The 25,569-nt window shown below is 38.2% G+C and overlaps 2 protein-coding genes across 10 annotated transcripts in view; one reads left to right on the forward strand and one right to left on the reverse strand.

Annotated features, from left to right (window-relative positions):
• Positions 1-14,173: 14,173 nt before the first annotated feature.
• On the reverse strand, positions 14,174-19,826 carry CCDC59 (coiled-coil domain containing 59). The gene is made up of 4 exons (XM_055236259.2): positions 19,533-19,826; positions 18,254-18,563; positions 15,814-15,913; positions 14,174-14,646 (listed from the first exon to the last, which is right to left on the reverse strand). Exons 1-4 carry the CDS (start codon positions 19,684-19,686, stop codon positions 14,485-14,487), a joined length of 726 nt encoding a protein of 241 aa, XP_055092234.1. The 5' UTR covers positions 19,687-19,826; the 3' UTR covers positions 14,174-14,484.
• Positions 19,813-25,569, forward strand: part of METTL25 (methyltransferase like 25) — a 122,780-nt gene continuing 117,023 nt past the window's right edge. For 4 of the 9 annotated variants that reach the window (XM_055236255.2, XM_063615127.1, XM_063615126.1 and 1 more), the window contains exon 1: positions 19,845-20,134. In XM_055236255.2, the coding sequence (XP_055092230.1) occupies positions 19,876-20,134 (259 nt within the window). In that variant the 5' untranslated portion in view covers positions 19,845-19,875. Of the gene's footprint in view, positions 20,135-25,569 lie in introns of all 9 variants that reach the window. The other 5 variants (XM_055236253.2, XM_055236257.2, XM_055236256.2 and 2 more) reach the window with 4 other exon arrangements.

Genomic DNA, 25,569 nt, shown 5'->3' on the forward strand with positions numbered 1-25,569 from the left:
AGTCCTCTTTTATTTCATTGAGCAGTGGTTTGTAGTTCTCCTTGAAGAGGTCCTTCACATCCCTTGTAAGTTGTATTCCTATATATTTTATTCTCTTTGAAGCAATTGTGAATGGGAGTTCACTCATGATTTGGCTCTCTGTTTGTCTGTTATAGGTGTATAAGAATGCTTGTGATTTTTGTACATTGATGTTGTATACTGAGACTTTCCTGAAGCTGCTTATCAGCTTCAGGAGATGTTGGGCTGAGACGATGGGCTTTTCTAGATATACAATCATGTAATCTGCATACAGGGACAATTTGACTTACTCTTTTTCTAATTGAATACTCTTTATTTCCTTCTCCTGCCTGATTGCCCTGGCCAGAATTTCCAACACTATGTTGAATAGGAATGGTGAGAGAGGGCATCCCTGTCTTGTGCCAGTTTTCAAAGGCTTTTTCAGTGAAAAACATCATTACCCTTTTTGTGGTGCCTGCATTAGTCTACTTAAAAAAGTATCTGCAATTAAACTGAGAGGAATATGAAGTCTAATTTGTATCATATACTTAAAATAATAATAATTATTATTATTTTGAGACTTGGTCTTGCTCTGTTGCCCTTGCTGGAGTGCACTGGCACTAACATAGCTCACTGCAGCCTTGAACTCCTGGGCTCAAGTGATTCTCCTGCCTACCATCTCGCATGTAGGTGGGACCACAGGCACATGCTACCAAACCTGGCTTGCTTATTGATTGATTGATTGATTGATTGATTGATTGATTGTAGAGTTGGGATCTCACTTTTGTTCCCCAGGCTGGTCTCCAAACTCCTGGGCTTTGAACAAGTGATCCTCCCGCCCCCACCTCCCAAAGTGCTGGGATTATAGGCATGAGCCACCGTGCCCAGCCAAAATATTATTTTCTGAGTAACATTAAGTGTCTATAAAGTTTGCAGGAATAAGGAGACAAGGGTAAGTAATTAAAATATTGGCAGATATTATTTGTAAGGTATTCAACACTCTTAAGTGTCATTTGAGAATTTTTGTATCCTCCTTTAAGGGTTTTAATTGCCATTGATTGAACAAGTTTATATCCTGTGACAACGACAACTGCATGATTTTCAACTTGGCAATATAAAAATGATGTTAAAGATTATTATTACTGCCTCTCTGGGGTATAAAGAAAAGATTATTGATATGAAATATAATATAATTAACACCTATAATATTACAGAGAAATAACTGCAATTACAGGTAATTACAGGTGCTTTATGTTGACACATATAGGCTTTTTTCTAAAGCAGTTATTATTTTTGGCCTTTAATCCAACACAAATTTTATCAGCAAACCTGCCAAATCCATCCATGACACATTTGGTGGAAAACTTTTTCTAACTGACTGTACTTCATTGCAAACAATATAAAATTGATGTATAACATATCAGAGTTAATATAATAAACAATAATAGCTAACATATATGAGCATTTACTATGTGCCAGTTGCTGTTCTAAGTGCATTGCAGGGAATACTGTATTCAACCACTTAAGTTCTTATGATGTACATATTATTTTAGGTCTACAATTTCTTAACTATTATTTTGAAAGCCAAAAACCTCTGAAAACTTTGTTTCATTTATTCTCACACAGGTAGAAATCTGACTTGGATTGATATGAAGCTATTTATATTCTTGAATTATGTATCTTAGTTTGAATATTTATTTATTTTGCTGCAGCGATTTTAATATGCCTGAGGCTCTGCTCTGACTGTTATATAAATGTATGGTATCCACTGAACTATTTTTTTAAATCCTAAATATCCAGAATTCTGAAATACCCCCAGACTCCACAGTTTTGGGAAAAAATATTATGAACCTATATCATGCTCATTTTACAGATGGGTAAACTGGGGCACAGAAAAAGTAAGTGATTTTGCAAAATTGCACTGCCAGTAAGCAGTTGAAATGTGATTTATTTCCATGTAAACATTTAATATGGTTTTAAATGTTTCTTCCATCTGCCTTCCTTTTTCCTTTACTACAGAACCTCAGAAATGGAATGCTAGATGCACACTTGTAGATGAATGTCATTTTAAGAAGGAAAAACTACCTATAGGGTACTATACTTACTAACCAGGTGACAAAATAATCTATATACCAGACCCCCGTGACTCACTAGCTATATAACAAACTTACACGTGTACCCCTGAACCTAAAAGTTAAAAAAAAAGAACAGCTTACTGCTCCCAATATTGCTAGCTTAAAAAAAAAAAAAAAAGTCATTTGTCTTGAGAAGATCACATTGGTCAGCCCAGATGAGTCGGTTGAAGCTGGGACATTAATTAATTTGAATGTGTATGCGTGTCAAGGTTGCACTGACAGGGTGCCAAGTGCTGTGCCAGTTTCTACTGTTCAAAAACCCCACTGTGAATTACTATATAATAATCAGGCTGAAATGTGGAATGACAGAACAAGCAAAGCCTTCAATGGGCTTAACGACATCTGTCTTGATTGAAATTTCACAGATGGAATTTCTAGAGATATCTATATAGCAACTTGGGATGGGTGTTAGGAAACTGAGTTCCTGTTTCTAGCTCAGAAACCAGATTATTAGGTGACCTTGAATAAATAAGAAGTATTTTACTTCATCTCTTTCCATTTATAAATTCTAAATTACATTTAGAATTCTGTTACCATGAATTCTAAATGAAAGAAGTATATATAAGTTTAGTTAATTGAGCCATTTTTAGGAAGGCCTTAGAGTAGTATTTATTATTACTTCAGTGTCTAATCTTGAAGCTCTATGTCCCAGTTTCACTGTGTCAGAAGCCAAACTCAGATTTGCCATTTCTGCAGTGTATTACAAGATAAAACATGTAATTAAGCTAGTTCTCAAAAAGTCTTTAATAGGTTTTTTTAAAGTGACAACTGAATAATAATTTTGTAATCACAATTCTAAACATAGATTCCATCCTTAGCCAAACTGTAAATATGTAAGTTAATAATTCAAACATATTTGTTCCTATCATACTCTACATAAATCATTAATAATGTTTCTCAATTTCAGTAATTATTGGAACAGCAGAACACTGCATACTGATAAACTATTTCAACCAATAGCAAAGAACAATTCTCACTTTTCATATTAGATTAGTGGTTTCTAATTTCCTAGAACAGTACATACGTCTTACTGATAAAATTTCTATGCATACAAAAAGGTTGTAGGCATGACTCAGATGAGTGGTCCACTTTTTAGGCTACTAATGTAAAAACATCCCTATAAAATTGAAGAATGCAGATAAGACTTCAGAATTGACGATAGAGCATATACTCTTTAAAGAATAGATGAATGTCCGTAATTATAGATCATAATTATTCATATTGCAGAATACATCTCAAAAATTTTGAAGTGGCTAGCCAGGGGTTGTTGTAAATTGTAAGCCTCTCTTCTTTGATTCAAAACTTTGATTTTCTTCTTACTCTATTAATAAAGCATACCAAAAATAAATTTGCCTAGAAATGCAGTTTGGGAGTAAGAATGTAATGAATGAATTTACCAGTAGTTTATCATGTTTTACTAGGGAAAACAGTTATTGTGAATGTTTATAACTTAAGATGATACATTAGTGCCAAATTGTACATAGATGAGGACAAAAGAAATCCAAAATACCATTTTCAACATGCAAGCATAAAATGCTAGTCACACAAAAATGCCAATGCTTTTAAAATAAATTCACTTTTTAATCTACATTTAAAAGCATAAAAATTAACCTTCAAAATGTATAGCCACAGTGACTCAAGTAGAATTTCCAAAAGATTTTTTCTTAAGGATGGCAAGAGGGAATGAATGGTTTTAAAGATGCACTTGACTTTCTCCACTGCTGTGAACAGATAATTTGAGGCCTACTCAGGTGTAAGTCTAACAAACTCAACACTTTTTAACCCAAGCAAGTTTCCTCTACTTTTTCTATTCCTGTTGTAAAATTTTATACATAATACATAAAACATATATATGTGTATGTGTGTATATATGTATATATGTGTATATATATGTGTGTATATATATACACACATATATGTATATGTATGCATATGTGTATATATGTACCTATATACATACATATATGTATATGTATGCATATGTATATCATATTGGAGGCTCCCACAAAAGAAACTTGGAGAAGGAGAAATAGAGTAGATCCTCTATATTTCCAAGATCCTGAACCATCTCTGTTCTGTACTAGGAAAGTAAAGTTTCTCAGTGATGTTCTGGGGATGGTTATATCTGAGTTTGTGGATTAAGTAAATACTGAGCTGGTTGGATTGTTTGTGTGGTGTATTTTAGACTGTCTAAGCTCCTCTGCTGTGTGAGTTCCCTAATTTGGTATTATAGCATTTGGTTAACTCTGCTTTGTTGGTGATGTGTCCAAGGCGTCAAACTTCATCAGTTCCTTCCTGTAGTTTTTCCTCTCTCCCAGAGTAGAAGATTTGACCGTAAGGAATTCAGTCAACTCTAGGATATATCATCATTTAAATGTCACCATATATCAGAATTTCAGCCATGGAGTTGTTTCATTGAGATAATAATTTTCTGAAACGTATACATCGACTTGTATTGCTATAAACAAAACAAGTCAAAATTTTCCTTGAACTAACGAACCCACCTGGCCAGTGATGAACTATTTTTGATGGAAAAAAATATTTCCTTGCCATCTTTAATAGATCCTGTCAATCTGCAAGACTGACATAAGGAAGTCTAAATGACTAAGCCTAATCAGTTAGCAGGTAATAGCCAATAAGCTCTAGTTGCACAAACCCAATTGGAATAGGGAGGAAGGAGTTACTTACAAATCAAGCTTTAGGACTTGCACTAAAGACTTTTTGTCTTATTTCCCTTTATTACTTTGATATTTTTCATTTCTCAAATATTGCTGAAACTGACATATTTGTGATGAGAACTATTATTGTTTTTAGCCCCTGAAACTGAGTTATAACAAAGGTTGTCCCCATTCAGACCACATGACTTGTGTAATTTTCAATCAGGTAAATTGGGCCTCTTCAGAGAATCACAAGAAAGGTTTCACAAACCTCAAGTGGATTATGACCACTGGGGACTAGAGCAATCACAGATGTGGAATAACTGGAATTACAAGGGACTGGTAGTATGGAGATATTGTGTGTATGAAAAAGGAAGTTTTCATATACACAGTCATTTTTGCAATACAAATGCACAGGCTGTCACTATGTATTTTGAATATAGAGTACTAAGAACTGAATGTGGTTAAGTGCGAGAAAAAAAGAATGATCTCATGATATTTAGGCTAAATCCCCAAAGAATGCCAGAATAATAATTATTAAATGGGAAAGGTTTCCTAAGGAATTCATTCTGCCGTGTTTTATTTTGTTGTCTCCGGGACAGAAGATGATACCACTGTCATCTCCTTGGTTCAGGGTTATTGGGAAGGATGACTGTCTCTTAAAGTTGTCTGCTTCTGAAGACTTTTGATGTAGCCTCAGTTTAATATCTCATGTGAAAGAAACCTACTGATTTGGGTTGGCAGTTGTTTCCACAGTGACACAGAAGAAACAAAAATGGTGTCCCAGCAATGTTGTAAAGCATTTTTACATTGATGTGTTATGCATTGTGTGTCCTCAAAAAAATACGTTGGAATTATATCCTCCAGGACCTCAGAATGTTACTTCATTTGGCGATATAATCTTTACATATGAGAAATCGAATTAAAATGCAGTAATTAGGGTAGACCCTAATTCAATGACTGGTGTCCTAATAAAAAAGAAAATTTGGGCACAGAGACATACACACAGGAAGAATAACTTGTGAAGACTGGAGTTATGATGCCATAAGCCAAGGGAATTACCAGAGCCAGAAGAGAATCCTGGAACCAATCTTTCCCTGTGATGCATCTTCAAAGGGAACATGGCCCTCCTTACACCTTGATTTTGGGTTTCAGACTTTTGGCCTCCAGAACAGTAAGACAATACATTTTTGTGTTCTAAGACACTGACTTTGTAGTACTTTGTTATTGTAGCCCTAGGAAACTAATACAATGTATCTTCTAAACGACACACTTCCTGGGTTGGAGGTCATGCAAATTTTAAGAGTTGTTTCCTTTGAAGAGGTAGTTCATCCCTGCTGTGCGTAAGACTGAGTAAAGGTTAGTTTCTGACAGCATCCAGGTAGGTCTGCATGCATCAGTAAAGTTTTTCCTAGTGGCAGAAGGTGTCTTGTAATGATCTCATAGAAAGTCCATGGGGGCTCTGAGGAGAGGACTACATGGTTATTAATGATAGTGGGAAAATGCAGACCAGGGAAAATTAAATGTTTATGAAAATTTGGACAGTGTCATCTTCAGTGTCTCCTTTACTCATTCTACTTCTCTTTAAGACTGGGGTAATGCTAACAGTGAATTTTCTGGGTTAGTGGAAAGATCTAACAGAGTTTCTTTATGCTTATTCTCATGAAATGAGTATTTCCATTTGGGAATGTATGGTTTAATATTTTAACAACTGTGACAGTGTTAGCTCTTTGGCAAGGAAAAGCATCTATCTAGCCAGAAATTTTTAGCAACAACTAATGTGTATACATAGCCTAAAGATTTAGGCAGTTGTATAAAGCCCATCTGTAAATCCTCAAGACTCTTGAGTAGAGGAACTGAACCATGCCTCACCTTAACAGATGTACCTGGATTATGCTTGTTATCTACCATTACTTATTTAATGCAAAAGCAATTTTTTTAAATTCTATAACGTGAACAATCATAGAATAATTTGACCTGGGTTCATTGGTGGGATTGTGGTGCTATAGGGCACTAAATCCTAAAATTGCCAAAATCTATCTTTATGGAAAGGGGGTCCCCAACTTTGCCTTTCAGAAGGTTGAGCTAATCACTGTAAGTCAACCATAGCCAGTTTTTGAGACAATTCTTCTTCTGAAAGTTTGGTGGAGAGAGATGTCCATTTTAAAGCATCCCTTTTAGCTGGGATGTGAAAAGCAGCTCATTTAGCATGTAACCTTGCGAGAGCATTGCCCTCAGATTTTGATCTGCGTATGCACTTCTATCTGAATAACTAGGATCTCCTTGTGAGTTTTTAATCACTTCCACTAAAACATTAATATTTTTCCACTGGTAGTCAAAATATCTTAAGAGGTCATAAATCCTTCCAGTTTTCATAACATTCCAAAATCATGAACAATTCTTAAAAGCACATCTGTTCTCTTTTTATCTTTTGTCACAATACAAGCTTTAGTCAGAGCTATTAATTCAGCTACCTGGGAAGATAGAATACAATGTAATGAGCAGCTTTAATGGCTGCATTTTCAGTGGATACAGAAAGAAGGGGATGCCATTGTCATTTTCTTAAAGTAAAAAACCATCTATAAACTATATTAAATCAGAATTAACTAAAAAGGTGTTTGTAAGGTCTGACCTGGGTATGCTTAATTCCTGAGTTATTGCTATAGTCATGTTTTCCCTTCTTGAAGAATTCAAGTTATAAGAGTACAATTTGAACAATGGTAAATAGTGATGCACAAAGAATAAAAGGGCTTCATAAATGTAAAAGTTGTTGATAGAGAAATGTCGAGTGTTGCCTAGTAGTAACACTGATTGCCCAGTACATGCAAACCACAGAGTCAGTGAAAAGCAAATGCCACATTGGCAGAAGCTTTCACCAGTTTGGCAGCTGCTGCCACCTCCTGCAAACATGAAAATTGGGTTAGATCTTAGTTACCAAACCAAGGGATATGCTAAGAGAGACAATAAACAGACTTCTCTTGAGTTAATATTCCCAATGCATCATCTTGTCTTTCTTGAACAAAAGAGAGGTTTTTAGATGATTAGGGATACCCAAAGTGGGATGTTGTTAAAGAGAACAATTCAAAGATGAGAGAGCTTCTTCTACTTTTATATCACACAAGAAAGTCTCAGGAATTGTTTTCATAGTAAGTTCATAAGAGGACTGGGCAACTTTTTAAAAAAATAGGTATTTATTGCTTGCAATAACCAGTCAATCCTAAAAATTTTTTCATTGTCTTTTTAGAGCTTTAGTAAAATGGAATTTTCTTTGTTTTGGTGTACGAAAGAAAATACCCATGTACTGACAGATCGTGACTCAAATAATTTGTTCAGTTTCTTGGCAAAATTACTTTTCTCTAGATTCCTTATGCCCCTTTTCAGCTAATCTTGAAAAGAAAATGGAGTCTCTGTGAAATACTTAGATCAAGAGGGCACTGCAAAATATCATCTACATATTGTGTGAGAATGGACCCTCAAAGAAAAGTCATTTTGTTTAGATTGAAAACAAACTGATGAGGAGTCCATAAATCCAATATGTGGTATAGTAGACCCCTCTTATCAGTGGGACATATGTCTCAAGACCCCTAGAGGATGCATAAAACCATGGACAGTAGCAAACTCTATATACATATTATTATTATTTTTTGATCTGATAACCCAGATGGCTACTAAGTGCCTAAGACAGATAGCATACACTGCTAGGATATGCTGGATATGATTCACATTTCAGGAAGGACAGAATGAGATGGTGTGCGATTACATCATGCTACTCACAACAACATACAATTTAAAACTTAGGAATCTGGAATTTTCCATTTAATATTTTTGGATCGCAGTTGGCCACACATAACTGAAACTTTGAAAAGCAAAACCAGGGATGCAGAGGGTTGGGCAGGGGGTGGAGCAACTATGGTATATAGCCACATATGCTGTTAATTTTCCCACAAAAATAGTGAACAAATGTTAACTGTATCTACAAGTGTACTAAAGAATGCTGCACATACATCTACCACTATGAAATTGGATGACAAGACAGATTCATATTGGAAACTACCAGGAATCTAGAAATCGTAATTTTATTGCTTACCCTGAGTTCTTGAATAAACGGGTATCCTTTCCTGATAGGCTTCTTAAACGGCTATATGGGAAAATTGCAAGGACTGAGATATGGCTGTCCTTATTCTTATAAAGACTCAATAATAGATTTTATTCCTGTGATTTCTTCAGGTTTGTGTAGATATTGGAATGACGTTGGTGGGGGGTTATAAGGATTTATTTGAACCTTACTAGGTCAATTGCAAATATTTCTCTCATCAGTAGAATCTTTAGCCTGAAGACTAAAAGTAGTCTGATCTAACAGTGCACCAGGAGAGTCCAGTAGATGCAAAGGATCTGCTGTAATTTGGGTTGTTCCAATGTGCTGCCTTCTGGTGTACTTTAATTTCATAACACCATTACAGAGTAAGTCTCCATAAGTTAGTTGGAGCAACAAGTTAGTTGTAGTTAGTTTCACACAACTGAAATTGGGAAAAGTTACAAGTCTGGTAAAATCATAGCCTATCAGTGTTTGCTGGAGACACCGTCCCCAGTTATTTTATTGGTTCTCTGAAGAACAGACTGAGATAAAGTGGTGAAATTTAAGGTAGAAAATACAGCATGCATATCCTCTAGGAATTGGAAGGCCAACCCTCAAATAGATAAAACACAGAGCAGACAATGGGGTGTTACTGAGGTCCTTAGAGGAGTGTCATTGTTGGACCACTAATTTGACTTCACAGGCTCCTTATCCGTTTTACCAGGAAGCTCCTTTTCCAGCACCCAGTCATTTTATAGATGTCATATTTCCCAAAAAGTTAAATACCTAACTACCATGTGTCTCAGTCATTCTACTCCTAGGTAGTCATCTAAGAGAAATTAAAGTGTATGCCCATACAAGACTTATACACAAATGTTCATAGTAGCTTTAAGAGCCAGGCCAGGAGTGGTGGCTCACACATGTAATTCCAGCACTTTGGGTGGCCAAGGAGGGCTAATCCCTTGAGGTCAGGAGTTCGTGACCAGCCTGTTCAACATCGCAAAACCCCATCTCCACTAAAAATACAAAAATTAGGCAGGTGTGGTAGCATGCGTCTGTAATCTCAGCTACTTGAGAGGCTGAGGAAGGAGAATCATATGAACCCAGGTGGCGGAGGTTGCAGTGAGCTGAGAATGCACTGGTGCACTCCAGCCTGAGCAACAGAGTGAGACTCAGTCTCAAAAAAAAAAAAAAAAGAAAAAAGAATGTCTATCATGCCTATCAACAGGTGAATGGATAAACAAATTGTATGTCCATACAATAGAACACTCGGCAATACAAAGGAGCAAACTTTTGATAAATCCAACAACATGGATGAATCTCCAAATAATTACGCTGACTTAAAGAGGCCCAGACAAAAAAGTTTATAGTATATGATCCTGATTATATAAAAATTTTGAAAATGCATACTAGTGACAGAGAGCAGATAAGTGGCTGCCTGGGATTGATTACAACAGACCATGAGGAAACGTTAGGAAGTGATGGTGATAGGTAGTTGATTGCCATGGTTTCATGAGTATATACGTGTCAAGTCACCAAATTGAACATTTTATGTATGCTCAGTCAATTATACCTCAATATATCTTTTTGCAAAACCCAAGGTCATCAGGACCATAAGTAGCATTTCCACCACAGGCCTATCAGCTCCATGGGTGATTCAATCAAGTGTTCTCAATGGGAATTACCCAAATGCATAAAGAGCACCCCATGTTAATCTGCCAGCAAAATGCAGATGTCCCACCTTTCAGTATAAATCTTTCCTCTTATCAAACTCCTGGGGAAAAAATTAAGTCTACATATTAAGTTACCTTTCAAGTTAATATCCAAAGACCAAAATAATCAAAACCCAGAATCAAATTCTCTCACTGTAATAAGGTAAATGTTTAATAAAATTAAAGCCCTTCCCAGTTTCTTATTGGATTCACTCACAGGCAGAAATGTTCTTAATGCCTCTGAGGATTCCTTCAGCAGCTGCAGCCTGGCTGTCTCTTTTTGGATATGGATACAACACATTCATTTGGCACTTCAGAATTTAAATTAATTCAACAACTCTATGGTGTGCCTCAACTTACAAAAGGTCTGGAGAGTTAATAAAACACCCAAGATAATTACAATACTTGCCTTATATCCACCAAATTTAAAAGGCAGTTATCCTGTACAAAATTACGCTCCCAGAACTCAGTAGTATTTATTGCCAAAGACTACATGTAGCAGAAACTCTATGGCAGGAACTCATGAATCAGTAGGAAGGAGGATAACCAGTGATGGCTTTAGCCTCATCAGAATGCCAGTCACATGAGCTGCACACTTAAACTAAGTTGGAAGAAATTTGTCAGCAAGAAGTTAAACTTTTCACCATGTATTTAGCATGGCACCCTGTATCTTCTCTTTCAGAAAGTGACATCTGAAACACTGATGCTATCTAACCAAGCATAGAATTTGGAGTGGTCCAGTCCCAATCACCAAGTCAAAGGAGACCTGATCTTTTCCCAGTATGTTCAAATATCTTCAGATTCAAATTTTTCTCTTTTACACAGCATTTCAATGACTCTCAGAACAATTTAGACCTTGAGCTTTTCTAGAACTTTATATTGCAACCAAGGCACATCTGTCTTTACGTTTAAAAGTAGCAAATACTGATACAGTCATTAACATCTAGCATAGCTATGAATATTTCTTCTTATATCATTAAATCCTTGCCGCGAATAAAACTGTTTTCTGGTGTCGACTTAGCAGCATCTGATGAGGCCTTTGCAGCTCACACATGCGTATTTAATGTAGGCCAAAGTTAAGCTGCAGTAGCCTGCATGAGACCACTTGCACATGCCAGTGCCTTTGTTGATGCCAGCACCACTACAGTAGCTTGCTAAGCCTCACCTTGGGCTGGCATCTGGTGAGGACATTCATGAGGCCAGCATTTGGGTGAGCCCCTCTTCCATTTTCTGTCTTTGCTGAAGCCAATGTGTCTCCATCACCCTCACTCAAACTCTGCTTCATTGAGGTCTGCGCATATGTGCTTAAAGCCCACTATTGCATGTTGTCTCCATAGAAATTACCAATTTCTCTGGACAAAGATACCCTAAACTTTTAGGTCAAAATCCCATGTGCCTTAAGTCTTAAAGTCTCTTGCCAAAACTGCCACTAAAAGCCTACTTCACACTTACAAAATCAAATTAATAGCCCTAATAGAAGCCTCTACAAACTAGCAAGATCAAAGCTCCTGTATACATTAAGGTCTGAAACCAGAAACCATTAGCTATGGCCACAATTAAGCCTCTCTATTTCTATGTTGTGCTCCTTCAAATTTTATTCCTATTTCTTGATGTACTAACCCATACAGCACAAATTTCTAGATACATTTAAAAAAATATCCATCCCCCTTCTAACATTTATCAATGTAGCCTGTTCTTCACTTATAGTATTAGAACAGCAATTAAGAGTACATGCACTCTGCTGACAGCCCAGGTCCTCCTCCCAGACATCATTTATTACTTTACCTCCCCTAGGTGGAACAAGTGGGACAAGAAGTAAAGATAGCATGAGTGTTTGGATGATGCTGTCTTCTCCACATGGAAAGAAACAATAGGGAACTGATAGGAAGTATTACCTCCATCAATAATAATATATTCTAACTATTTATTAGATATTTAAATAATACCAAGCTTGCTTCCCTTTGTAACTTTCCTCATGCTATTTCACTTCTAATCTTTTTAACCTCGAAGGCTTTCCTCAAATGCTATTGCACACATCAAACTTTCTCTAATTTCTTAAACCAAACAAAACCTCTTTCTTCTCTGAGGCCCTGGTCCAACATTTTTAAAGTGTGGCGAGGAGCAACCACAGCAGAATCACTGGGGTTGCCTGTTAAAACATCCATTACTAAGCCCATCTACAGTATCCAAATTCCTTAGCGTAGGGTCCTCAAACATGCCTCTTAAGAAGCCTATAGGCCAGGCACAGTGGCTCACACCTATAATCTCAGCACTCTGTATGGCCAAGGTTGAGCCAAGAGGATCCCTGAGGCCAGTTCAAAACCAGCCCAGGCAAGGCTGAACATGGCAAGACCTCATCTCTACAGAAAATGTTAGCCAGGTGTTGGCACGCACACGTAGTCCCAGCTACTCGTGAGGCTAAGTAGGATCACTTGAGGCCAGGAGTCCGAGGCTGCAGTGAGCCATGATCACACCACTGCACTTCAGCCTGGGCGGGAGACTGTCCACCACCAAAATAAAAAAACAAAAAAGGAAAAGCTTCTTGGGTGCTTCATTGATACACTAAAATCTGAATCTTTTGCTTTATCTGATTGTCACTGATTACTTTTTCCCCTATTATATCATTACTTGGCATTTATTCCTCTACAAGAACTTTGGAATTTTAAAGAGTAACTCCTTAATATAAGCCTTGCATAAAGTAGCTGTTTAACAGTTGTTAAAACGAATATAACTTGTCTCTCAAAAGGACTAGATCTCCTTCCATGTTTTGTTATGATTAAGTGTCTAGAAGTGAAAATGCACAAAAATTATAAAGCAATTTACTGAAATAATTTATCCTGCATCATGATGTGCTGTCTTCACCAATGCAGCCAAATTTAGGCTTTCTGGGCTGCTTATTTTAAATGTAATATAGTGCAATGCAAATTTCTAAAGCATTGCTTTTCTATGCAATGAAGATTAAGTTCAGTGTTATCTAAGCACTTTCTACTGATCTTGAAATGCAGAATTAGTAGACTGAAAGGGCTCCCTAAAATCTTAATGCAATTTCAGACTGTATTTGCTATCATTTATAAAATTTTATTATTCAATATTTGGCAAGTATTATTGGTCAGCCCTTTTTGCTTACAATGACTATATATATAGTCAAGCCTTTCTCATTCTTCTGCAATTTGCAAAGCATGAGAAGCAGTTATCCCAGTAGCTTATCTCAGCTCACAAGGGTACCAACAAGGGAGACAGAGATAATGTTCTTAAAGTATAGGGTCCATAGGAACTGGAAAGCTTAATTCTTGCTGTGACACTGTGGGGTCTCCATCATTATTTAAAAGACCTTAGTCTAACAAGCCATGTACTTCCATTTAAGGGAATGTTTATAAATATAAGACTTTTGAGTTCACTGCTTTATCAAGGTCGCTTTGTTATGTGGTGAGGGCAGTTTATTTCAGCACCCATCACCCTGTAACATGTACTTAAAATAAATAAAAAGTCCAAGGGGAGTCTTTGCCACCCTCATCATTAAAATAAATTTTAAAACAACATAACTGTTTACTAAATTGAAACATTTCATTGAAATGCTTCATTGATAGCTCTGATTCCTTATTTTTAAAAAAATTTATTTCTATATAAATCTCATATGGTACAAAAGTATTACATGCTTGGGCCTATCTTGCAAATAAGAGGTTCTTTCAGTTCTTCAGGCCAACCTTCCTTCAGAGGCAAATAAATAAGAAACATATGTAGAACATATTTAGAAAATTTTTTACCATAATAAAAATACGTGAACATCTTATATTTAGCATAGTTTAGCAATCCAGTTTATGTCGACAAATTTAGTTCACTGCTGGGAGGCACTTGTCACAGAAGAACCTAATAGGCAGCAGATATTTTAACCTGCAGGAACAAAATGTTTAACATTTTTCTTGTATTTTTTGAAGAAGGTACTCCATTTGTACATTCAAGTTTGGTTGGCCCTTTTTAGTCTTTTTGTTCAATATTTTAAACACTTCCATTTTCTTCTTTTTGTACTGCCTTTGGGCTTCTTCTCTCTCCTGTTTTCTCCTCTCGAATTCCTAAAATTATTAACATATGTAACTTTCATTAGCAACAAACAGTAGATACAGTTCAGAAATTGTTTTGAAATAGCTATTACTAAGCAAACACTCTAAGGTTTGTCTCTTCTATTTTGCAAGATGTGCACTTTCTCCTAATTGAAGCAAAGTACCCTCTTTGCCTTCACATTATAACGACACATGGTATAACAGAATTTTCATGATCACAAAGCCCCAGCTCTATATAAAGAAAATTTTAAAAGGACATTAAATGTTTTACAGCATAATGGTCATTACTGCGCTTCATCTGATAATACTATTTCCAAAGGTGACAGATGGTTAGAAAAAGCATAAAGCTGTGCTAGTTAATACTGGTCCAGTATTCCCATGAAGAAATTTTCCTGCTTTCTCCTAATCTGCCACCAGCTTAACAACAATGAAAACATTTTAGATGTTAAGAATTCTTAATTACAGATATTCTAAAGCAAAAACAAGCAAAATTACATATCATCTTTAGGGTATTTTTAACTGACACGTTATACTTTTTAAAGCTACAGATTAATAAAACTTCAATGCAAAAACAAGAACTACAAAATGACAATTTTGTTGAGACTATAGGCAATTCTGTATTCATTTGAAAAAAGTCTAATTCTGGTCTACAATTCTGGTTTTCTAAATAATGGAGTGCTAACTTTTGCTAAGCTAAAATAGTAGTTCTTTTTTTTTTTTTTACAGGCAAGAGCACCTCTTTATAGTAAAAAAAGTATTTTATTCTAACACCTCCCCTTTTGCTTTTACTTTCTTCAATGTAATGTTATGAAAATCATCTATATTTTTCTTAGGTCAGTGGTTCTCAAGTTTTATTATGCATAAAAATCTTTTGAGGTGCTTAACAAGTGCAAGTTCCTGGACCACACTCAGAGAAACTTTGTCCCAGATGTTCACAATATTGACCTATAAACAATGTGTTCAAAATCCTATTTTTGACCTACTAGCATTGCTTGAGATAATACAAGCAAGGAATTGGAATAAGATGCAATCCTCTACCTTTGCTCAGACTACTCATTCATTCAACAAATATTTAGAGAGAATACTGTGTGCCCAGCACCAAGAAGCACAACGGGTATAGTATACATATTTAGGATAAATAAGAAAAACTATACTAAGTATTTTTAAAGTAGAACTTACTTGTTTCTTAGCAGCACGTTTAGCTTGTACCTGTTCATATTCTTCTTGTGCTTTTTGATTTGATGTTTTCTTTTTATTTTTCTTTGGAATTGTAAAGGAGCTTTTAATTGGGGGATGAAGAAACAGGACTTTATTAGTAAAATGTCCGGAAAGGTATTAAAAACACAGTTGTAGCTTTTAAGAGTATACATTAAATAAAAGGCACAAATGAGGATTCTTAGAGAAATATTTCAACTAGGAAAAAATATAGAAAGCTATGAAAAATCCTAAAATGTTAAAAAAAAAAAAAAACTTAAAAGTAATGAAACCAGTATATGAATGACAGAAATGCCAGACTGAAAAAAGGATTAAACTTGTTGTTTAAGGGTGTTAAGAAAATTATGTGTATATATCAACTTTAATCTCAAAGTTTTCTGAGCCCCTCCTCTCTATTCCATTTTACCTACTTAGTCATGAATCACCATATCTTGGACCTAGACACCATTTTGAACTGTTCTATCTTTAAGTACTTCTCATCTCTCTGAAGATGTCCTTTTTGCCAAGGCTAATCCAACTACTTGGAATTCCATTCATTTCCTCAGTATCCTTGATTCAGTAATAACTTTCCTCTGTCATTCAACTTTTCACTATATAACTACAATATAATATTTTAGTAGCTACTAGTCACTAGTGACTTTGGACTAGTGACTAGTGACTGCCTAGTCCACATATCCAGAGACCTGTTCTCAGTCCTATTCACCTTCAACTTTACAGTATAGTAGCACACCCCTTATCCATGGTTTCCTTGTTCCACGGTTTCAGTTGCCTGCAGTCAACAGAGGTCCAAAAATATTAAATTGAAAAATTCCAGAAATAAACAATTCATATGTTTTAATTTGTACACCACTCTGAGTGTTTGCTTTAAGTGAAAAGGTAAAAGTTCTTGACTTAATAAGGAAAGAAGAAAATCATATGTTGAAGTTGCTAAGATCTATGGTTAAAAAGAAATCTTCTACACATCAAATTGTGAAGGAAAAAGAAATTCATGCTAGTTTTGCTGTCACACTTCAAACTGCAAGTTATGGCCACAGTACATGATTTAAGATGAAAAAGGCATTACATTCCCAAGTAAAAGACATTAACAGAAATATATTCCAATCGACAGAAACTGGGTTTGGTACCATTTGCAGTTTCAGGGCATCCACTGGGGGTCTTGGAACATCTTCCAAACAGATAACGGGGGACCACAATATTTGATAGCTGACTGATCCCTACACAACTTTTCTCTGTGGACTGAGCTGTCACTGTCTCTCTCTTTCTCCAGTCGTGAAAAGCTTAACTTCTTCAATGACAACATTTTCCGTTTCCACCCCAAAATAAACCGTAATCTTTAAAAGCATGATTTTTTTACCTTCCTCATGATTTAAACTTCCTTACTTCAATTATCAGAGAATAACTCAAATCTACATTTCCAGTGCTAATCTTTTCCCTGAACTTTATACTGATTATTTAACAATATAATGATCAAGCCTACCAAAAGAAGTAAACTTTTTGTGTCTCTGCCTTCATCCCCAATTACATTTCCCCCCCCGTGGTCCCATTTCCTGTTATTTTTAGCGCAAATAGCTCACGACTTTAAAAGATATGGTTTCAATGAAGTAAAAAATTATGCTCCCAATACCCAGCTTCTTGCAATTTTAGATTTTAGCATTGTTTTTTACCTTGATGTATGCAGCGATAGTTTTTTATAAGTTAACTCTTATAAAACCAAAGCGTCACGGAGCTGTGCATTTGCAATTGCAACCCATTTCTGGTCCTCTGCAGAAAATCCAGATTAATAGTAGTAGCTAACGCTCAACAGCACTAACCACGTACCATATATACCCTTTAAGATCCTCATATACATTAACTCACTGAGTCTTCACAACAATGTCATGAAACACCTTAGGAACACCTGAGTTTATGTGAGTAATCCATTCTGGAGCTGTGCAACATGGCAGCTCTGAAGTATATATTCATTACAGTATTATCTTCCCCAATTTAAAGAGGACATAGTGTTATTTTTCCCATTTTAAATAAGAGGTCACTGGGACACTAACATGTTGAGTCTGGCTCTAGAACCCATACTGTTAATGACTAAAATTATAACACCTCTCAGAAGTTATTTTTCAAAAATATATTCATAACATATGGTCCAATCAAGTTACCACCTGTACTTGAGAGGAAGAAACCCAAATTCCAGAGCTCTTAATTCCCATTACGTTACTTTGTAAATTAAGCTAAACCAGCCTAATTCAGTTATTGAAGCTAAAAATAGAGCCTCCATGAAAATGTTTCCCTAATTAAACTGTGACTTCTAAAATGTGTTAAATAACAAAAAATCCAATTCCTATATAAATTATCCTATAGTACTTTTAAATAAAACGACACTTAAAGGATTTCAAATGAAGAAAATACATACTTTGCTGTTTTAATACATTGTTCTTCTGGCTGAGGCTGGTCAAAGCTACACTGATCTTCAAATACAGCCTGGTCAATGCTACACTGTTCTTCAAGCAAAGGCTGGTGAACTTGTTCTGACAAAGGATGGTCGACTTTTCTTGTTTGCTTCCTAAGTCTTTCCTCTTCAGCTAAATAGAGATGTTTCAGATTATCTGGGTATCGATCTGTGAATTGAGATTCCAGTGACGTTTGAGCCTTATTTTCCTTCCGTAGCAATTTCTTGTAACTTTGCTGTATTCTCAGTTTTCTTCGAAAAGCAAAGCCTTGTCCTACATTGAGGAATATCATTCAAAATTACTTTCAGAGAAAAGAAGAAGTTGAGCGAAGAATGGAGCTGTTAATTACAAATGAAAACTTTTTTAATGTCATCACATTCAGATTCTAGGATTATGTTTTGCTTTAAAAAATTATTTCAAGCAACAAATTTAAGCTGATGGATTGCACAGCAAGTTGGCCCTTTGCAAAAAGACAAGGCTAACAGTCATGCAGAAATCCAAGTAAGAATCTCAAAGAAAATCTGACCAGTTCAGACTGTTGCACAACTTGAGTTTACAGCTGTATTCACAAATCAAAACAAATTCCTTAGTTCATCTAAAACACTTAACCTGAGCCTTCAATAAATGCTTAAAAAACAGAAAAAAAAATGCCACATCTAGTATCTTATCTTGGACAAAACTGTATGTTTTCGAAAATGTTTCAACACGAAAGAAAAGGACAGTATATGGTTCTCTGAAAAGCTAGCTATTATCAGAAGACTCAATTTAACATTTATATATTCCAAGTGGGATCTAAGGGACCTTACAGACAGCAATACAAAAGGACAAACACAAATTAAAGTGAAGGCTGGAGGGCCTCGGGTATGTGTAATAAGGAAGAATTCGGAACAGTGTTTCTGGCCCTATCCTCCTCTCTATCCTTTACCTTACTACATGCGCAAAAGTTCACAGGGCCATAGACTCTCTCCGCTCAGTTTCTCAGGAAAAATATAGGAAAAAAGTTCTGATGAAATACAGGGTTACGTCAGGAAAGACGTTTAAATAATTAAAGTTAGCAACACTGCTCCGTCTTCCTATCTAGAGCTCTGCGAAGCTCACAGCTTTAGCAGGCTCAGGAATGAATTCCCCTGCCCCAAGTAGGACCGGATCTGGTTCCTAAATCCTTCTTCCAAGCTTCAGCGGGTCTTGTATCCTAAGACTTAGCAAGCCTGAGGACTTGCAAATGGATGCCTTCTTACATACCCTCGCGAACGCTCCCCACGAAGGCTTGCGGGTGGTTAGGCCGCCATGTCTTCTGTTTCACATTCTTATTCCGGTACCCGACCGTGGAAACCCCTTCACCACGCGCCTCAATACCACCAGGCCGCCACTTCGAGGACCGCCTCACCGGCGCCATTGCAGCCGACTGACTGCGTCATCAGAAGACCACGACGGACACCCACAAAATACGTCACCAAGCCGAAGCAATCAATCGCTCAGAAGGAATCCGGCTCGGAGCTCTACTGAGCCTGCCTGTGCTAATTTGGGCCGAGCTGGCGCCTCACGGCCATGTTTGCGCCACCTACAGCCTGGGAGGGTGAGCGTCATGGCGGCTTCTTGCCCTCTCCCGGTGACCCCGGACCTGCCAACTCTGCGTGCCAACTTGCAGGGACTGCTGCAGTTCCTGAGGGATGCCCTGTCCATTTCCAATGCGCATACCGTGGATTTCTACACAGAATCCGTGTGGGAGGAGCTGGTCGACTTGCCACCAGAGACAGTGCTGGCTGCGCTGAGGAAGTCAGCGTCCGAGGCGGAGGCCTGGCCCTCAGAGACGCGCCCCCTAGTGGAAGCAGAGGGGGAAGCAGGTGGGTGGCGGGGTAGGCGGGGCGGGAAGGGAGGCGGAGGAGAAGGTCCCGGCAGGCGAAGCGAGCCCCCTGGTGGAAGCCACAGCAGAACCAGGTGCGGGGCGGCGGAGGCGGGGCGATCGCGGCCGGGGGCGGGGCGGCCCTCTGGGAAACCTAGGAGGGGTCGGATTAGTTGAGGGGTGGGGCGGGAAATGTTCTTTGGAATCAGGATCACTCTTTCTTTGGGTGCTTGTGTATTTCCACAATTTAAAGAAAGCAGGAAACAGGGCAGGGGAGTTCCTTCATCTAGTAATTCCATAATAATTGACTCACGGGAAACTAGGGGAGCAGTGCTCTCAACAGGTTTTATAAATTCTAGGTGGAATCTTCCAGCCTGTGGTGGAAGATTACTCAACAGTTAATAAAGATAATTTCAAATGGTGGTAATGAAGTAGAAAATAAAAACAGTGTAATGTGGTAGGGATTGTGTAAGGAGGCTGCCTCAATTTAGCAGGTCAGGAACGTGAGAAGGCACCAGCCTGCAGAGCCACGGCAAGGGGTTGCAGGCGGCGGGAACCGCAGGCTAGGCTTGGCTCTAGCCAGGTGAGGGGCTGCAGGTGCAGGACGGGAGGCAAGCAGAGGCCAGATGGCGCAGGCCTTTCTAGGCCTTGGAAGGATTTTGGATTTTAAGTGTGATGGAAACCTTTGGGGTTATTTAGGCAACATAATGACCTAATTCACATTTGAAAAGATGACTGTGAATTATTTGAAGAATAGACTAGAGGGGCAAAAGCTTAAGCTGAGAGGCCAGTTAGGAGACTATCTCAGTAGTACAACAGATGATTGTATCTTGGACTAGGATGGTATTCGAATATTCACCATTTCATTTAAAAACTATTTTAAAGTACCTAACGTGTCATGAATTTTTGTAGGCTCGAGGTTTTCCTACCCTCAAGAAATGTAGATTCTTCTCAGGCAAGCATATTTTGGAAGTAGAATGATGGACACCAACAGGCTCCTGGGATTTTTACTTTCCTTCTAGGCTTCCCAAACATACCCTTACTAGTGAACTTTATTCATCGAGCATTTTCTGAATGCAAAGCATCACTAGAGGGACCTCTTTTAATAGCACTTGGTAAATACTGTTGTTGTTTTTTTAAGTCATTGTTATTGAAAAGTTAGGCACTTCTTCAGTTTGCTCTCATAATAAATATATGGCACTTATGATGACATGACAATTTTACTTAAACTCCAAAAGAGCAGAGTCTTTGATTTGTCAACTGATGTATTCCCAGCACTTGGTAAAATACATGGCATACATTAGATACTGGATGAATATTTGTTGAATGGAGGAATTAATGAATTACTCATGTTAGCTTTAAATAAATAAAATGAAACTACTCTCAAGTTTAGAGCGTAAGACTTTAATACGTGTTTAGCCTGGTCTCCAGACAATGGTAGTTAGATTGTCTTACATATTCTAATAATAATAATTGGAATATTTGGTATTTACTATATACTCTGTAGTGTGCTAAGTGTCTTCATGTATATTTTCTCTTTTAATCTTTACATCAGCCTTGCAAGATAGGTTCTGTTATTCTTGATTTGTGAAATTATAACTTGAGGAGTTAATTTGCAAGGGATATAGTTTATAATGGAAGATTCTCAAACCTGGGTCATCTGACTTGAATCTGAGCTCATCACCATAATAAAATCTACTCTGAATTATTTAACAATTAATTACCAAGTCCATTTCTTATCACAATCAATATTTAATGACACTATTACATTCCTTGTTTTTTTTTTTTTTTACTGTCTGTTCCTCCCTTTAAGAATGTAAGAATTGTTTTGTTCACTGCTGTATCCTTAGTGCCTATAACAATTAGATCAATGCCTCACTAGATTAGGTGGCTGATAAATACTTAGCAATGAGTAATGAAATGAATGAACGAATGAATAATACCACTTATTTGCTCTCTTAAGCTGGGAATAAAATGCTAACATCTTTTGGGAAAATCTTACAAGCAATTTTGTATCTATCCAACAACAACAGAATCTAGGTTAGTTTGTTCACTTTCGGAATGTCTCTGGTCATCCTACAAACTTTTATACAAATTATTCCATTGTAAAAATGGTCAGCTACTTGTAATATTAAAAAGAGTGAGTTTTTATCATTTGTGCTTTTCAGAAATCTTAATTTTTGTTTATGTGAAGATAGGCGTTTTTTCCCCATTGCTATATGAGGTCCATTATTTCTATCAGAAGAGATTTTAGAATCCTATGGCCAGATTTGTATCTTATTAAATAATTGTTAGCTATTATGGACCGTATATTTAGCAGTTAAATATGGAGTCAAATAAGGTTCAAATTCCAATTCTGCCTCTTCCAGTTCTTTGATCTTGGGGAAGTTCATTTATTCATTCAGTCAGCAAACATTTACCAAGTGTCAACTGTGTGCCTGGCACTTTTCAAGGAGTTAGGAAAACAGCAGTGCAAAAAACAAAAACCCCTACCTTCATCTTGGTTGCATTCTAGAGGGAGAAGATAGTCAAAACTTTTTTAGTGCTGTAAAGAAAAAGAAAGTATACTAGATACGGGAGGAGTAAATAAGGGGAAGAAGAGGAAAATGTTTGCAATTTTAAGTAGGTTGTCCTGGCAAGACCTCATTGAGGTAACTCTAACTCTGAAAACATAAGAAAAAAACTGAGCCATGAAGATCTCTGGAGGGAAAGCAGTCCATTTAGTGACAACAGGGAACAGAAATGCCCTGACGAGGGAGGCTACATCGTGTGTTTAAGGAGCTGCAGGGAGACTAAAATAGATTTCCACTAGGGACTCACAAGGAGTATGGTCTTGTGTCCGGAATTGTTGGGTTCTTGGTCTCACTGACTTCAAGAATGAAGCCGTGGACCCTCTTGGTGAGTGTTATGGTTCTTAAAGGTGGCGTGTCCGGAGTTTGTTCCTTCTGATGTTCGGATGTGTTTGGAGTTTCTTCCTTCTGGTGGGTTCGTGGTCTCACTGGCTTCAGGAGTGAAGCTGCAGACCTTCACAGTGAGTGTTACAGCTCTTAAGGAGACGCATCTGGAGTCGTTCATTCCTCCCGGTGGGTTCATGGTCTTGCTGGCCTCCAGACCTTCGCGGTGAGTGTTACAACTCACAAAGGCAGTGTGGACCCAAAGAGAGAGCAGCAGCAAGATTTATTGCAAGGAGTGAAAGAACGAAGCTTCCACAGTGTGGAAGGGTACCCGAGTGGGTTGCCACTGCTGGCTCGGGCAGCCTGCTCTTATTCCCTTATCTGGCCCCACCCACATCCTGCTTATTGGTCCATTTTACAGAGAGCTGATTGGTCTGTTTTACAGAGAGCTGATTGATCCATTTTGACAGGGTGCTGATTGGTACATTTACAATCCCTGAGCTAGGCATGAAAGTTCTCCAAGTCCCCACTAGATTAGCTAGACTCAGAGCACTGATTAGTGCGTTTACAAACCTTGAGCTAGACACAGGGTGCTGATTGGTGCATTTACAAACCTTGAGCTAGAGTGCTGATTGGTGTATTTACAATCCCTTAGCTAGACGTAAAGGTTCTCCAAGTCCCCACTAGATCACCTAGACACAGAGCACTGATTGGTGCATTTACAAACCTTGAGCTAGACACAGGGTGCTGATTGGTGCATTTACAAATCTTGAGCTAGACACAGAGTGCTGATTGGTGTATTTACAATCCGTTAGCTAGATATAAAGGTCATCCAAGTCCCCACTAGACTCAGGAGCCCAGCTGGCTTTACCTAGTGGATCCCACATTGGGGCCGCAGGTGGAGCAGCCCACCAGTCCCACGCCATGCACCTGCACTCCTCAGCCCTTGGGTGGTCAATGAGACCGGGCGCTGTGAAGCCGGAGGCGGTGTTTGTCGGGGAGGCTCAGGTCACGCAGGAGCCCACGGCAGGGTGAGGGGGACTCAGGCATGGCGGGCTGCAGGTCTTGAGCTGTGCCCCGCGGGGAGGCAGCTGAGGCCCGGCAAGAATTCAAGAGCAGCGCTGGTGGGCCGGCACTGCTGGGGGACCTGGTGCATCCTCTGCAGCTGCTGTCCCGGGTGCTAAGCTCCTTACTGCCTGGGGCTGGCGGTGCCGGCCGGCTGCTCCGAGTGCTGGGCCTGCCAAGTCCACACCCACCTGGAACTCGTGCTGGCCCGCAAGCATGGCTCGCAGCTCTGGTTCCCGCCCACGCCTCTCCCTCCACACCTCCCTGCAAGCTGAGGGAGCCAGCTTCAGCCTCAGCCAGCCTAGAGAGGGGCTCCCACAGTGCAGTGGTGGGCTGAAGGACTCCTCAAGTGCGGCCAGAATGGGCAACAAGGCCGAGGAGGCGCCGAGAGCGAGCGAGGGCTGCCAGCATGCTGTCACCTCTCAGTCTTATGCTGATACTTTATGAGGAGTTACAAGTAAACATAATTCCCAGAGCTGCAATGCACAGTTTGGAAAGGCACACTAACAGATGTTCGGCACAATCATTTGGTGTTTTATGGAACAAAGTTTTTTCTAAAATCCTCAGTGTATCCATTTCAGTAGGTTTCACGTGCCCGGTGATGATCTTGTCTGATTAGAGTCCTAAGAGTTTCTTCTTCATTGTTCATCTAAAAAGAACTAGAATAAAATATTTAAATAGAAAGGAAATATGTTAGAAATAACTATCTTTTCAGTGGATAAATTATGGCTTTCCAGACAGACTGCCTGGGTTCAAATATTGACTCCGGCACTTATTAGCTGTGCTAACTTGGGCAGTTTGCTTCAACTCATTGTCCATTAGTTCCTCATCTGTAAAATGGGGGTAACTTTAGTACCTGCCTGATGGGATACTGTGAAAGGTAATTCAGCTAATATATAGAAAGGGATATCTTTCAGGTGAAGTGAACAGCAGGTGCCCAAGCTGGAGCACGCTTGGTGCATTTTAAACACAGCAGAGCAGTCTTGGTGAGACTGGTGAGAGATGGCATTTGGAGGTAGCCCAGGATATCCTCACATAAAACTTGTAGGCTGTACTCAGTACTTGGCTTTTATTCTGAGTGAAATGCGAAGCTCTTTGAGAATTTTGTGTGGTGATGTGATACCGTGTGATTTATGTTTCAAAGTCTGGTTTCTGTGTGGAGAAGAGAAGGTAAGAAAGGTGAAGGAAGGTAGGGGAAGAAACAGAATACAATATAAGAGGCTATTAAAATAGTCCAGGGACATTTCAAGGAACAGTAGCTTGAAGAGGTCAGATTCTTCTGCAAATAACAATGATGAAAACCGGCCAGATTATTAAAAACAACTGTAAGATTCTGGAAAATGACCAAAGGCAGAAATATAAGAAGAGGTTACTATTGAAAGACTGTGACTGATTGGGTAGGAAGTCAGAGTTTATGGCTATCTTGCTAGGGATGCTCCTAGCCCCTGTAGATCTAGCAGTGGAGTACCACATCCTT

This window comes from Symphalangus syndactylus, chromosome 13 (assembly GCF_028878055.3).
Source record: "Symphalangus syndactylus isolate Jambi chromosome 13, NHGRI_mSymSyn1-v2.1_pri, whole genome shotgun sequence".
Lineage (NCBI taxonomy): Eukaryota > Metazoa > Chordata > Mammalia > Primates > Hylobatidae > Symphalangus > Symphalangus syndactylus.